The sequence below is a fragment of the Branchiostoma floridae genome, chromosome 17 (assembly GCF_000003815.2).
Source record: "Branchiostoma floridae strain S238N-H82 chromosome 17, Bfl_VNyyK, whole genome shotgun sequence".
Taxonomy (NCBI): domain Eukaryota; kingdom Metazoa; phylum Chordata; class Leptocardii; order Amphioxiformes; family Branchiostomatidae; genus Branchiostoma; species Branchiostoma floridae.
In genome coordinates, this window is record NC_049995.1 from 13319897 (window position 1) to 13336105 (window position 16209).

The following is a 16209-nucleotide window of genomic DNA, read 5'->3' on the forward strand; positions in this document are numbered from 1 at the left end:
GATATCAAGCTTAAAGATATAGTTGATAGGTTGTTCTTCGAAGTTAATAGAATGAAGATTTTGATGCTACATTATTCATGTCCATGTGAGATATATATATTGAATGTTTAGTTTGTCTAAGATTTCATCCAAGTGATGAACGGAAACTGAGTCAGCAGTCTAAGAGTCAAAATGAATGTAAGGACACCATGTGGTTCACAGAAAGCTTCCTATCAGGCATCTTTAGATTAGAATATACTGCACACCAGTCATAAATAGCTTCCAAATCCTTAACAATCGCAAACTTACATACAAGCGTTTCCTGAAGCAACGAGACAACAACAATTTGTTTGAAATACGTTAGGAGGCAAAAATGATATCATATAGAAGAGAAAATATCATCTAGATAATAGTGTACCAATCTTTGTTGTTCTTATTACACTGCTTTAGGGGATTTTTCAAGAATTAACAGTTTCTATCTAAAAACAAGATAAGAGAATATAATGTAGGATTTCAAACGTATAGGTGTTGATTGTGGAGACGCCCCCCCCCCCCCCCCCCCCAATAAAAAGCTGCTTAACAGACAAAAACACCCATCACGAGCACACACATTGCAGTAAAAGCTATCTTGTTGCGGGGAGGGGGGTTAGGTTATCATGTCTTACGATAACAACTGATGTCACAGCCCAAACGGATCTGTAAACACTTCGTGTTTGTCTGTATTATAACTTGCGGTAGTGTTTTGAATTTTTGCCAATTTATAGTGCAGCTGTGGAAAAAACACTACGTGCAAGCTGATACACTGTCGCACACCTGTCTAAAATTTCCTAAGAAAGCTTGGAGGTCGAGCTCCGGTCATACAGCCTCGTTTTCGCTCACAGTCAGCAAGCTCGTTCCACGGTCCCCCTTTTCTGGCTGGAAGCCTAAACGCGACACGCTCGTGAATACCTGTGCCCGTCGGAGCCAGACAGTGTTTACTGTCATCGAAGAGTTGCGTGCACAAGACGGTTCAGCTATGCATAAAGACCGATAACAATCACACAGGGAAATGTTAGTTCTGGGAAAAAGTGAAGGCCGTTTCCTCATGGACTTATGATTCATGATCTAATTTTAAAGATGGACAGCAACCTAATGTCCCGACAACTGTCTTTTATTCCTGCATTTGTTCTAAGTAGAGGTTATTAAAAATATTTCGTGGGGACTGTGATACATTCAATATTTGAGGGTAAAATTATTTGAGATCAAATTATACTATAATGATTTTACTACCACTTTCTTCTTGATTGCAATTCCTTTCTATGGTTTTTATTTTTGACATGAAATAAGTATTAAATGTTCATATTCCTGAGTGTATGACATAGCCCTGAAAAGCACTGAAAGTTTGCAATACTTTTGCTAATTTTCTTCGTATAAACAATTAGACTTTTATAAGTCGTGATATTTGTAATAACAATACCAAGTCAGGCAATTTTTCATGTTTACAGTACATAAAGCTACATTTAGGAATTCAGCGTTGAAATATTGATGAGCCGAAATACGAGCAGTCTATGAAATATTTAAGATGTTTTGCTGCAGATTTACCATACACATGTCGATCACTGCTTGATGATGATTAATAAAAAAAAAAGCGTAGCACCCCTTCGATGATACACCCAAAACCAAAGAACCGCAATTTTTAGATATGTTTAAAATGAGGCGGTTTCTAGTCAAAACTTTGTGAACCTTTCTTGCTGTAATTAATGTACCACGAAACACCTTGCTTTATCATAATGTTACTACAAGTTCTCAATAAGATAAAAATTGACATATCTGTAATTATTCCTCTCTCCAGCAGAAGGCAATGGCGCAACAAACCCAAACACAGTCTACGCTCAAGTCAACAAGGACAAAAAGAAGAGAGGTATAAAAATTATTATGTACATCAGAGGACATTGAGTTTCTTCTCTAAGACTGTGTAACTTTAATGTCTGAGATGCTATTGTCATTAATATCTGAGATGCTATTGAAAGTAATCGTATAATAATTAATCAAGAAATACTCTCCTATCATTTCTCTAATTAGACAAGGAAAAGCCAACGCTGGTGGTTGACCCAAGCTCCGAGTATGCCACAATTGACAAGTCCAAGAAGAAAAAGAAAGGTGAAGAACTGCCCTTAGTCACATCTACGAAAAATATAAAGCATATAAAGCTAGTGCACATGTGATAATTCAGTTGTTATGGCACCTCTTTGGCATCTTAGTGTTGTTCTGACATATGTATCTTATGGATTTGTATACTTGGTAGTATGTGTGTATCAAAGATATCAATCTGTAATCCTTTGTATGGTCATATTGAAAATAATTTGAACAAATTGAAGGTGAAAATTATCGTAATTAAATCATCATTATTATTCAAATACAAATCAACCTCTACAACTGGATAAAACTTTTTGAAAGTGGAAAAAACTTTTTATCGAGTTTGAATTTACCTGGATGTCTAACCTTCATAAACGAATCGTTGTTATTGTTATTCTGCACACAGACATGTCCTCACCTCCTGAAGATCCCAGTGCTCAATACTCAGAAGTCAAGAAGGGCAAGAAAAAGGACAAGGACAAGAAAGGTAGGAGATCTTAGATTCGATCTTGCTTTAGCTTACTAGTACTGCAAACCCTTGTTATAAACGCACCCCGAAATAACATTATGTCTTTCGAAGTTGCCATATCCCAACATTATTATTAAAAATAATTTTTGCCAGACGGAGAAAATGAAGTTTTTAACTGTAGCTACAAGCAAAAATATTCGTTATAAACGTACCCAAAAATGACATTATTTCTCTCGCAGTTTCCATATCACGACATGATTTTTGAATAAACAATGATTTTACTACACACAGAAAATGAAGTAAGCAATTTGTACTGTATCTACCAGCAAAAATATTTCCTTTGATTCACATCATTTAGTGTCAGTGGGCATACTTCTCTTTTATGTACATTGTTTTCAAAACAAACTTTGCGAGACTGAAAACATTGTAACGTGATAGTTCTATTTGTTGATAGAAACTGCTCCCACAAAAACAAGCCTGAAAAGCAGACATGGCGGCTTTGTTATGTTCTGAATGATGTGCTAGTTTCAGTGTCACCTCCTGCAGCTAAGGTCAAAGTTGAGAAAAAGTAGTTCGGGTTTGTTGACAATCTTGTTTTGTTGGTGTTCGTGTGGAGAGCTTGACTGAAAATTGATTGGACAAGCCGTAAAAATTTCACTGCACAATTGAGGTGCTATCTCCAGCAAATAACATGGGAGAGTGACCAAAAGTAATTTTTTATAATTTATAGGGCAAACTCTATTCATTCATGGCCATCGGATTAAATCAGGGTGTATATTTATTTTTTATTCATCTCAAAACAGCCCCTTCAACTGATACAAAACTAGTTTGTGAAAAACGGAATGATAGTATCATAGTATCAAGGAGCAAATACCAGTAGAAATGGCACATGTTTGATGATGAAGATGTTTTCAACAACATTGCCAACTAATCCCTCTCCAAGCACACCCAACGGATAACCCAATATCTTGTTATTGCTTGCATAGATGATCGTTAAGACGTCTGACGCACGGTTGTCATGACAACAGCACGCCACATAACATCTGCATGAGTCATGCTGACATTTCCTCAAAATGCCAGGTTCAGGTCGAGAAGGTAACCCTAAACAGGTGTACCCAGGTACCAATAACAAAGTCTGCTGTAAACACAGGCTTGATTTTTAGGCTGAGTATGCAACATACTGTATATGATTAGGTAGGTAGGTAGTAGGTATATGATGAAATGAACTTTTTTTCTTTATGAAAGTTTTCTTCCCTTAATTGGATCTTAAAAGCAAACTGCCACTCATAGAAAGATTATCTGTCTGAAAAAAACAAAGTTGACTGATGTGTATCTAGAAAAAAAAAACATATTTCAGCCGTAAAGCTGGACCATATATATGGAAGCTTCAGGTGTAAACTACATGTAAAAGAACCCAACATAATTATTGGGAGGAGTAAGGGTAACCATGTATGCTTGGCTGAAAACACTGACCGTAGCGCGAGCGAGGATGTATCGCATTACTAGCTACTTGAAAAAACATCATGCTTCACCTCAATTGAATAATGACTTCTTCACCTTTTGAACTTCATCGGCCTGTTCTCACCAGCTATATTGTACGGGTGTTTGTCGACGTTCCGTGATTTACAAAACAATCACAGTCATTCATGTTGAAAACAGGGTCGCCTTGTAAGTGGGAACATTACTGGTGCTCAACTGGGCAGAACTTACTTCCTCAAGTAGTCAGAGATTATTCTAAAATTAGTAGTCTTGTTTTCAGAAGACTAATCGACTAGTAACACAAGACAAAATTTCCTCATTCCTACCTGTTAAGAAAATGCCTGGCATTGTAATATGTTTTGTAAGAATAGTACCACTTGTTCTGTAAAGCATACATTTTGAGACTTGAATAAATCACAAAACATTGTCCTAGCAGTTACATAGCTACTATCAGTTTTTCAGAAACTATATTTGTATCAAATCTGGTGAATTTAAGCATTAAGGAAAAACGCATCAAAGGGTATCCAAAGTACAGCTTGTACTGATAGTAGGTTGATAGAGATAGTCAATATATGACAAAGGTAAATGTTTCACGGGTGGTTTATTCGGTGATTCGGTTTCCATAGGAACTGACCATGTTCTATATGTCCTAGGAGAATACATCATTAATGTTTATGGCACTGTGTATCTTAGGGCATGTAATTAAACATAGCTTAGAAGTGGTCGTCTCTGGTTAGGAAACACCAATTAATCACTTGATAGATGTAACAGACTTTTCATCCTTCAGGTGCAAGAATGGTTTTGGTAATATACGTGCATATAGATAAAAATTAGAATATTTTGAGAAACTGAAGCATAATCAGCTAAACATAGTTGCATTTGTCGGAAATATGCACTGATGTCATGCTAAATGTATTCAACAAGTGCATTTTATATATAGCTATGAAATAAGACAAGTACAGATGCAGTTCAAACATAGGGGGCTCTTCTGCACAACCTTCTTTGTTGCATGACCCGAAACGAACCTTTTACTCAGCAAGGTAAACAACTGACAAGTCTAAAATGGAGCCTGGCAAACTGGTGTAATTGATACTGTACACAAAAGGCACTCCAGGTGTACATTCATATAGACCAATTTTGACAGTTTTAGCGGCTAACAACATAATCTGGGGCAGGTAAAATGTGCAATGACTATCTGCCATCCATGCAGCAGTCTTCTTTGTGTCTTCTTGCCCTCTGTAGGCTAAAACTTCTAACAGTCATGGGAATTTTCTGTCATCCACTGAAAAATCAGAAGACATGTTTTTATTTTTTCTAAAGCTGAACAACTTTCGAGACTTACTAAAGCTGAACTACTTTCGAAACCTACTAAATGCGACTGCACCTACCTTGAAATAGATGCACCTATAATCCATGTACTTGTTCCCACAGCCCAACAAGGTTGGTTACATATCAACAAAGAGGATGAAGTAGATCAATGTGAAGCTGTAAGGGGGATTCTGGAGGGGTAGGGTTTCAAGGTCAAACAAACCTGTACGTTAGCTAAAGTGTGTTTAAATGTATTGTTTTGGTGCACTAGAATTCCAGATAAAAGACATAGACTAAACTGTATGATCTTACCTTGGATACCATTTCTGAGAAAATTTTTATCATCTAATGGTATCAAATTTTTTGTCTAAATAACGCAATTTAGGGCAGGTAAACTGTGCAGGGGCCTATCAGTGTAAAGGTTAAGGGGAAAGAATGCTGGTGGGGTTATTTTCAAGGCCGTGAAAGCATGATGTGACATGATATGGGGAGGCATTCCTTTCAAAACCAGTGGTGCGTGGTCTTGCAGTTTGTACACCCATCACCAGGAGGCAGTCCTGCACTGAGCTACATGGTGTTTTGTAAAACATACACAAATGTGTTTTATTGTTAAAAGTAGTTAGCAAATTAACAAAATAGGCAGCTATTGTAAATCACTAAAGGATTTATCAAACTTAGAGTAAAAGTTATGCTTGAGAATGTGTCCTTGATATATATGACTGAGCAGACCTATTTTTGCCTGTTACATGTCGTCCGGAGAGTTTGGTTATTGTGTTCGTCGGCGTTCCTCGCGCAGACATTCGTAGACAGTCTGTAAATGGCTTGGTGCTGCTTCTAGTGTATAGGTGTAGCGTTAGTGTTCTTAGTATCACTCTCACAGCCCTCACCGCTAGAGATTCTCGTAGACACTTCGACAAAAAAGATACGGAATGCGCAAGTCTCTCCTTCCAATACACAAACTTTTCGCATCACCCCTCAAGAAGTTGAAGCGCCTCCTCGTGGCTAAACAGTTAAACTGCAGGGAGACTGAAGGAGGTCTGACACCCAGACTAGCTAGTTTGTGGACACGCCTTGACGTCCATGGACCAGGCAGATACACAGAGACATACAACCACAAACACACTCACACATTTGGGCAAACCTACACACAGAAGGACAAGCAAAAACACTTCTCTCCCATAGGCTGCAAAGATTTACCATACCCATGTATTACTGCATAGTAACTTTGACTGTTTCCTTCTTCCTAGCATCACCTGTTCCAGAAGTCATCTACACAGAAGTGAAGAAAGACAAGAAGGACAAGAAGGATAAAAAGAAACCACCAGCTGCCAAGAAACCCAATGTCAAGAATGCACAGGTCAGTGACAGGCCTGCTCAATGTGCATGACACTTTTCGTGTGATTCAACATTGATATATTATGATGACTCATGATTTATGTATTACGATTGTACTTGTACCTATTTGCAAGTCTGTGTATAAGAAAAAATTGAACAAGGAAATGTAAGCTTTCTTAATTCCATATTAATATGTCAAACTCAATTTGTACTGTCTTTGCCAGCAGGGAAAGCCCTATGTAATAGCCTCGATCGAGTTGGGTAGCCCTGACTGTACTTGCTGAGCACAGCCAAACCAAGAAATAAATAAGGAAAGTATCATGCATCGTATCTTTGACATCTTTTGAATTGCTTTTTTCTCTGATAGGAATCAAAGAAGAACCCACAAGGACTGATCTATGCAGAGCTTAGCGACTTCCAACTGAAACCGCCACCTAAAAAGCCGACCAAAGCCGTTCCACCCAAACCTCGTTACGAGGACGCACCCACGGAGTACGCCTCGATCAACTGGAACGCTTCGAGACGAAAGGCACAGGAGCAGCCACAGAGCGGGAGTGACTCCGACGTTGAAACGATATGATATACGATACCTCCTGTGTGTGCCATGTATCAAGATGCTTTGGAAAATAGATGCCCTGTCATCTTTGGACAAGACCAACACTATTTCACAAAGAACAGAAGCTGAAAAACATGTAACATACATTCTCATAATTCCACCAGGTGCCATTATACCGCCACCTCAAAAAACGTTGTTATAGAGGCCTTGCCAAGATTGTTCATGACCTAAATATCTGAATTGTATTACATTTAGGATATTTAACATTCGGTGTTCAAGAAAATCTTGGGAAGATCTCTATACTAAGGTTTTTTGTTGAAGGTGGCGGTATTGTGGCACCTGGTAGAATTATGGTAGTTGATGTTACTGATATAATTACACCATGTTTACACCCTGCCATGTGATATCATTAACCCCTTTATGGGTGGGAAAGTACAAATTGTAACCTCCTCGAATTTCAAGAACAATATTAAAGAGAACTACTCAAGAATGTACTGAACACCAGGATGTATAAAGTGTGAAAATTTTGAGGATTAGCTAATGCTGTATTAGTAGATTTCTTTCAAGTCAATCCTCCATCGGGTCATGAGACCAATTGTGTGTCACCATAAGTAAAGTGATGAGCTTAAAAGCATTTTTACATAGCAACAGCAGAATTAATTCAACAGACCAAAAATGGTGCACTACTCACTTAAGCTATATGAATGAAATTTATTACATTGGAATATTTGATATTACTCAGAAGTCAAATTTACAACCATTAAAGACATAAAGCAATCATGTTTTTGTATGTAAATTGCTATTATTTCAATTATGATAAAAAAATATAAGATTTCATTTTAATTTTGCTTTGATAATGACATGTATCCGGTGCAATTTTACAAGTGAATTACTCTAGTTGAACTTGTGACCTGTCATGTAAATACTAGATTTGGAAAGGGTGCAGGTCAACAACAATGAACTACATGTAGGTTTTCTACATTATAAAGTGATTTATAGTATCTGTGCTCATTTGTACACCGCATTACATATGCCCTCTATCATATTCATACGTAGGCATATATATGGGAATATATGGACCACTAATGCAAATGCAATAATAATTATTATCGCAATCTTCCAGTTTGCAATTTTTGTACCATTCTGTCGACTTAAAGTGGCATAGCATAAGGTGAACCATCAAAATTAGAAATTAAACAAGGTACAAATAAAAAACTATAGAATAAAATACGAGTTGAACAAAACCATACATATCAGTGTGTACGAAATGGACTCCATGTACCTAAAGTATTCTCAACATTGCCTTTTCTTGTGCCAATATATAAGACTTTAAAAAGTTATTATTCGGTAAATGGTAATCATGTATAACTATGCAAAGGATGCAAGTACTGCCATCGTTGAAAAAATATCACACATGCCTAAATGATCCTTTTGTACTCACATCTGTTGCTTTCAATTTATTAAAATGAGCTGCAATTTATGAGAAACCAGTGATATCTGTAGTAAGAGCAGATGTTATAGATTTTATACTTTTGAAGAGATAATGCAATCTAATTTTCTATTTTTTTATCATGCACACAAGATAATAATGTCTAACTATTTGTGTACCACTAAATGAACATTGTTAACGATGTTCACATTGAAGTGCCTCAAGGACACGATGATACGAAACTGTTGTATGCAATAATGTCTAACAGAGAAATATATTATTCAGGAAGGAATATCGATTCTGTCATTGATATGGCACGATGTCTTTTTACTTAGTTGTGTAGTTAACATTGGTGACGTAATTAGACATGTCATGAGGATGCCCTTTTCTACATACCTCTCATCTTAAATTTGTTTTCTAAAGAGAACATGTGCATTTAAAGCGCAGTTTTCTTTTCCGTCAGATTTCTTCTGTTTTGGTGTGTAACGATACTCTATAGCCTTCGATTATACACATTTAAACTAGGATTATTCTAAGAATAGTGTAATTCCAAAAATAACTGTCATATGGACTGAACTTTAACACAGTAAAGATATTTGATTTGCAATTAGTGACAAAGTTGTGACTTATTATATAGTTTGATTGGTTGATATATAGTGAGTCAGTCACTACGTTTCATCGTTACCCTCTGAAATAAGATCATTATGCAAGGTAACATTAAAAAATTGAATATTAAGCTTGTATTCAAAATAGTAAAACATGAACAGTAAAACACACATTGACTTCAAACCGTTCACATTTTTCAGAATGAATGTTTCAACCACCAAAATACAACATGCCAGCACTTAGATTTGTCTAAAAAAACTTTGCTTTAAAAACTTTGGAACTCCACCACTCAAACAACCAACTGAACAGTAAAGCAAACAAGGAACTAGACAAATGTTTGGAAAAACCAAAAGCTCCAAAGCTGAGGTGCCGAGGCCATCCTAGTTGTATACTTAGTACTTCTCGTCCGAGGCGGTTTGCAGACTTGTATAGGTGTTCTCATCCAGCGTCGCCAAGTTGATGTAGTCCTGGGTGTTAAGAAAGGAAATGTCACCCAAAACACGATAAAATGTATAATCATTGACGTACATCTAAATAATGAAATTGACTTACTTTCAAACTGCACATTTAACTATTGGATTTTTCAAAACTTGTTGATGTCATTTCATTTCTTTGTATGCTGCTTTCCAGATATTATCCTGTACCACATTATGCAGCTAATTAACTTCGAGATAGTCATCAGCATTCTAAGTTAGTATTATTGCTACACTGAATAGTCTATATCTCTTTGTACCCGGAGGCGCCTTTAGTGGGCCATTTGGTTACTGTAACTGTGCGAAAAGAGTTTGCACTCACATGTTCAGTCTCCATGAGTGAATCCAAAGTCCGCTGTATCTTCCGGAACTCCGGTCTCCGGGCGGGGTCAACTTCCCAGCAGCTCTGCATCAGGTTGTAGCTAAAATGATGTGATTTATTAAGTAATTTTGACCCTTCTGACTCCCCAATAATTTCAAAAAATATAACGGCGTTACAACCGTTGTAAAATGGGGACTTCTGATTGGTCGGTGACGTCTGGCTACGTGATAATGGGCCATAGTATGCACCTTTGTAAAGACCACCATTGTAAAGTCACTCAACGATGAATTGGATTTGAATACCTAGAACTTGTTGAACCTCGCTTTCGAACATTCCCGTTTTTGTATAATTATTAGCTAAAGGAGAGCCCATGTCCCATTTTAAGGTCTTCGGTATTAGAAGACTCACAGTTTCGCATCGCAGTGTTTTGGTTTGTCCATCCTGTATCCCTGCTGCACTCCGTCCATCACTTCTCGTTTGGACATACCGGGGTACGGGGTAGCACCTGGTGGCGAAAATTTTACCGTTTCAGAAGTTAAATCAATAGTATAAAATTTCGTCTATGTTGGTATGATTTAGATCATCAGCATCAGCCTCACTACAATAACGATAAACGTACCCAGAGTGACGATCTCCCAGAGCAGCACTCCGAAGGCCCAGACGTCCGTCTTGGTGGTGTACTTCCGGTGGAACAGCGACTCGGGGGCCATCCAGCGGATAGGCAAGCGGGTCTAAAATGGAGAGGATACATTTTGCATTTATGAAGATCTCTATGAAATCTAATTGACAAGCGAAAGGATTCAAATCAGATTTTTTGTTAGTAAATTCTAAATTAACAGTTGGATGATAGCTACCTTTGTGGTCCTCTCGTACTCATCTCCCTCCCGTGAGAAGCCGAAGTCAGACACCTTACAGGTCCGGTCTGCAGACACAAGCACGTTCCGAGAAGCCAGGTCACGATGGATGATCTGAAATGTCAATGTTGGATTTGATCTTTATCATTGGTATTATGAGCTGAGTTCGATGTAAGTATTCATGTTAAACTAGAGTTCGGGGACCTCATACCTCCATGAAATATTTATTGCTTTTTGGGGATGGTATGTATGTTTATAGTCGGTTGTATTTGAGAGTAATGGTTATATAATATAAATGTTATGGGAAAGTAGTGGTGTATTTATTTAATGACACAGAGGATGTCCATCTGATTAGTAATTATCAAAATGTGACACTTGATTGTGTAATGTGCGTTTAAGAGGTCGACGGCATATGGTAGCGTGGTGTTCCTTAAGCTTGATGTTTGGCATTTAAACTGTCTAAGGTTGTCAGCATTATTGAGGTTCGACTATGTACCTCAGAGCTGTGTGGTGGGAGGAAGTTGAGAAACTCAGAAAGAAGAAGGGATGTGGCCAACTTTAGTCAGATGGTGATTTGATTTTCCACCAATATGTCATAACATCAGCTGTTCACACGGTACAAAAACGAGATGCACACTTTCCTCTGACAGCCCTACACCAACTGTAAGATGAATACTTGGCGCCAACCCCGTCTGCTAAAAAACAAGTACCATTGGCTACGAAAGAGACAACTAACAACTGTCCCTTATCGTAACAAAATCAGAACATCTGTATTGCCCATAAAACTTCTGACACCCAACACAGATGAGAGGACCTAATGGCATTTTAATCACCATGTCACTCAAATCAGCAGTACAGTATGTGAGACATCCATACCTGTTAAGCATTATCTTTAAATGTACCTCAACTTCTTACAATTATACTTACGCTTCACATCTCCATGATATCCTAAGCAGACATAAATAAAACTAATTATCATAATAAAAAAACTCGGGGTTCCCCAAACAGCTGTCACCTCACCATCTGCTTTGAGCTAAGCCCATTAACAAACACATAAAGCACGATGCCTGTACCAATATATCTCAAATATAGGGGTGATTTCTGATACTATTACATCGATTATAACGACAGATACGGCTCCCAAAATCTCATCGATTCGAGCTTTCATCACACCCCACCAACACAACAAGTATGAAACCAATCTATTTAGCCGTTCTTGAGTAATCATCTACACAGAGACACATAACAGAAAATATAACCTCCATTCCATGACATTTCATGGAGGTAATGAATCCTTACAATACACATGCATGAACACATACTGTGACTTAAGCTTTTTACCTTCTTAGACGACAGAAAGGTCATGCCCTTGGCCACGTCCCATGCGAACTTGGTGAGGTCACGTGATGAGAGGGACTTGCTGCCGCCGTGTAAGTTCCCGTATGTTTGCTGGGTGCGGCTGGTGCGGAGGTTGGACTGGAGACTTCCTCCGGACACGTACTCAAGCAGCAGGTAGAACGGCTCTGGGAACAGAAATATAATGATCATTATTATTATAAATACAATCGCAGACCATATTGTTAACGTTTTAAAGAGAGAGACAAGGAACCAAGAGTTTCTTCTACCAAACGGAGAATGGAAGTTTGACTTAATCTCGAACTTACATGATTTGTCTCATAGAGTGAGTGAGTGCGTGAGTGAGTGAGTGAGTGAGATAGTGAGAGTGAGTGAGTGAATGAGTAAGAGTGAGTGAGTGAGTGAGTGAGTAAGTGAGTGAGTGAGTGAGTGAGTGAGTGAGAGTGTGTTGTGTCTTAAGTGATGGCAGTCATCCTTTTGCACAAACCTGCATCCGTGCAGCATCCGAGAAACGACACAACGTTGGGATGAGTCCCAAGTAGCTTCAGTACTGTCAACTCTTTGAAGAAAGCAGTCGAGGCAGTGGGACTCGACATACCTAAATATCAAATAATGATAGATGTAGATAATACCGCTAGAAGACATGAAATCTTAACTGAAACAAGAAATGTAGATTTCAGATCAACTTGGTTCATTCAGACTGCTTTTTAATTTTGAACTACCTTTTACCTTTCAATTCCTTGACAGCCACAGTTTTCACACCTTCGCCTCCCGAAATTTTCCAGGCTTCGGCCTTGTAGACACTCCCGAACTCCCCTTGTCCAAGCTTCTCTTTGATGTTCAGTTGATTCCTCGGGAATTCTGAGGATGGTTTTACATCTTCATAAGCGACATCTGGTGTATCCTAATATATAAGTGGTAAAAAATAGTGATCAGAAAATGCGAAAACGAAGTACCAGTGATGATTATCATAAACCCATCATGAAAATTGTAGAATTACCTCCGTTTTACTGCTTGCCATCAAACCTTGATACGTGTGGTCGGACTGTGGAAACAGAAAGAGCTTTAGAAATTTAATAACTTTGTAAAACCTTTGTATTTTTTGAAATGCTGAATTATTGAAAGTAACTTTTTTTTAGCACGTGACTCTCAATCAAGACTTATACTTGAAAGTTCATTATATTGAGCATTTGTTTTCCAAGAAATTCTTCTAAGCAAAGTCAAGCACAATAAGGATATGACATATCAGATGTACCTTCTGTCTGCGAGGCATTCTCAGACTCTGATATCCGTCGTCCGAATTACCTGCCTTAAAAATACAATTAGCATGTTGTGACATTAAAAATCAGTAAATCATTTGTAGACACTAAGGGACTGTGCTGTAAAAGAGATGGTATACTTAAAGACTTCCTTCCATATAATCTATGTGTACTTTGCACTCTCAAAAAATTCTGAGTAATCGATGACTTACTACATTAGGTTCCAATTCCATGCTACTAGACGCTTTTTTCGGCGGCTTATCTGAAATATTCAGAATCAATGTTTCATACAAAATTGACAGAAGACGTAGGTGATTGCAACAAAATGTACGTGATTAAACGATATTACATTCATGTTCATATGTGTCTCATAGGCTGACCAGTCAAGAACAGTTTTACGGGGAGCTTTTATTGAAAGGATAAGGAAAACTTGCAAAGATATGATAATTGTGTATCTCCGTAATCATTTACTCACCACGAGCGGCATGTCTTCTCATGAGGAATATGGCAACAACAACCACAGCTATCAGCCCCACAACACCGACCACTGCGGCTATGATGATTATAGTGGTTGAAACTCCACCGCTCACTGTAAAGACAAAATAACTGTCAGTTTTTGCATGAGCTACTATTTTATATTATACGTTAATTGATAATTGATATAAATCTTCGGGTGGGGACCAAAGTAGAATCAAAGACAACACTATCAAGGGTTACAAAAAACATTACCTACTTTTTATCATAAGCAACTATTTCCTGGCTACCAGATCAAGCAGGTAAGCATACAGCATATGTACAACAACTTTTTTATTCATTACAAGAATTAATAAACTAACCCGCAGGTTCAGCTTCACTTATCCTGCTGTTCTCAGGATCCACCGTGAATCCGTTCTCATCAGGATCCCCCAGCTGTCCATCTACCAGGGCATCAGTGTACGTAGCCTGGGCTGCAGCCGACTCAGACTGGGCCACAGTAGCCAGGAAATCAGCAAGGACGCTCCCGGACCTGGCAATAGAAGTTGGCATTCAGTATCTATGACCGTCTCTTTGTGGGAACTAGGAAAGTTAAAAATCACAACTCTCCTTTAGTGACTGCAAACATAAATTTTAAATCTTCTTAAAGTAATCATACTGAAAACTGACATAATTCTTGAAAACAAAGTCAAAAGGAAATACGTATTATTATCAAATAAATACAATGTATAGAAATTGTTAATGCCAACCTGCAGCCTGTCACATCTGCCTCTTCATAGCCTTTGTATTGCTCAAATATAGCTCCCAGCTAGAAATAGAAAAACATGAAGAGCAACTTACTGAGCAAATTAAAATCTTGCATCATTTTTTCAATGTGTGACATCATAATATATAATGTGCTTTGATCAAGCTACACAGTTACTAAGTTAAGTCAGCTAAACATTAGATTTAACAGATGAAGGAGTTCAAAGTTTCACCTACATGTGTTACTATCCTGGTAGAAAGCTCTCCATCACAAATCCCCTTGGTGTACTCAATACTGGTGATGGCGAGGGTTCCATACAGGATCTGATTATCTGGGGAAGAAACATGACAACCAGAAACCTTAGCTTTTTTATATATATAATGACAAACACCTTGAAAGCATTGTACATTGAAAATTTCATTGAATGTGTTAATCAATGGACCGACAACTGTGAGAATGTGTGTCATTGATTATTATGTTTATTATCATCATGATTATCGTTATGTGGAAAGAAGAAAATGAAAAGTCTTTTAACTCTAATATAGTACACACTAAAGTCTTCATTACAAATAGTTTGGAGAAATACCTATGAATAAATTACCCTTGGAGAAATAGTTACAACTGTTATTTTGATTCAATTTAATACAGTTTGGCCAAGATTGGTTAATTATACATGTAATGTACCTTCTATTTCAACCTGGATGACGTTAGAGTACACAGCCCCCTGACTGTTCTCTGCCTGGATGCGGATCTCGTACTGTCCTTTTCCATGGAGTTTCACATTCTCAGTGAACTCAGGTCTGTTCTTGGAAGCTTCTTCGGGGACTTGTTTGACAATGACCCAGTCTGTAGTCTCCTCCAGCCTGTACTGTACGGTGTGATTTGTCTCCAGACCACCGTTAAACTCAGCTGTCCATGCCAGGGTGACATCCCCCGCAGCTGTCTTCTTGGTGTAGTCAAGGTTGGTGGAAGGTTCTGGTTTGGCTGGGTTTGAATAAACAGAAAATTAGAATTTTGTTAGCTACACATGTACATCCACCCGATACTGACAGTTTATTGTAACTTGTAGTTATAACAAAAAATATCAATGAAGAAAAGAACGCAAAAAAGTATTAAACTTGTGGTTGCTTCTATTCAAGCAGTTTTGTTACAAAAAGATGAAAATGGTAAATATAGCCCAGTTGTTTACACTTACTTTCAGCCACAAGTTGGATGACTGTTGACCGTTGTCCATACCCATTGGTGGCGGTACATGTGTAGTCCCCATAGTGCTCCCTCTGCACATCTGCTATGTACAGTGTGCTGACTCCGTCGTGACTGGTAGCATTACCACTGATGTCATATCCACCCTTCATCCATGTGTAGACTACCTGTGGTGGGTAGGCGAAGGCAGAACACTCCAGTGTGACCGGCTGGGACCTGCCTACAGCGTACCTGTCTCTGGTGTGGT

At 38.1% G+C, this 16209-nt stretch overlaps 2 protein-coding genes across 2 annotated transcripts; one reads left to right on the forward strand and one right to left on the reverse strand.

Annotated features, from left to right (window-relative positions):
* The first annotated feature begins 1802 nt into the window (after window positions 1–1802).
* Window positions 1803–7265, forward strand: LOC118404303 (exocyst complex component 1-like). Its single transcript, XM_035803370.1, has 5 exons — window positions 1803–1879; window positions 2041–2118; window positions 2501–2581; window positions 6598–6707; window positions 7053–7265. The coding sequence occupies exons 3-5, from the start codon at window positions 2503–2505 to the stop codon at window positions 7263–7265; spliced, it is 402 nt and encodes a 133-aa protein (XP_035659263.1). The 5' UTR covers window positions 1803–1879; window positions 2041–2118; window positions 2501–2502.
* A 2403-nt stretch (window positions 7266–9668) lies between these two features.
* LOC118404304 (tyrosine kinase receptor Cad96Ca-like) lies at window positions 9669–14566 on the reverse strand. The gene is made up of 13 exons (XM_035803371.1): window positions 14377–14566; window positions 14016–14129; window positions 13753–13802; window positions 13537–13590; window positions 13282–13326; window positions 13011–13185; window positions 12769–12879; window positions 12267–12448; window positions 10926–11039; window positions 10691–10802; window positions 10480–10576; window positions 10072–10171; window positions 9669–9743 (listed from the first exon to the last, which is right to left on the reverse strand). Exons 1-13 carry the CDS (start codon window positions 14564–14566, stop codon window positions 9669–9671), a joined length of 1419 nt encoding a protein of 472 aa, XP_035659264.1.
* Window positions 14567–16209: the final 1643 nt, after the last annotated feature.

Coding starts and splice junctions, on each gene's coding strand:
- LOC118404303 (XM_035803370.1), top strand. CDS start 2,503: ATGTCCTCACCTCCTGAAGATCCCAGTGCTCAATACTCAGAAGTCAAG. Junction 2,582..6,597: donor AAAGGACAAGGACAAGAAAG/GTAGGAGATCTT, acceptor CCTTCTTCCTAG/CATCACCTGTTCCAGAAGTC. Junction 6,708..7,052: donor CCAATGTCAAGAATGCACAG/GTCAGTGACAGG, acceptor TTTCTCTGATAG/GAATCAAAGAAGAACCCACA.
- LOC118404304 (XM_035803371.1), bottom strand. CDS start 14,566: ATGCCAACTTCTATTGCCAGGTCCGGGAGCGTCCTTGCTGATTTCCTG. Junction 12,449..12,768: donor CGGATGCTGCACGGATGCAG/GTTTGTGCAAAA, acceptor TTCTGTTCCCAG/AGCCGTTCTACCTGCTGCTT. Junction 9,744..10,071: donor CACTCATGGAGACTGAACAT/GTGAGTGCAAAC, acceptor CTTAACACCCAG/GACTACATCAACTTGGCGAC.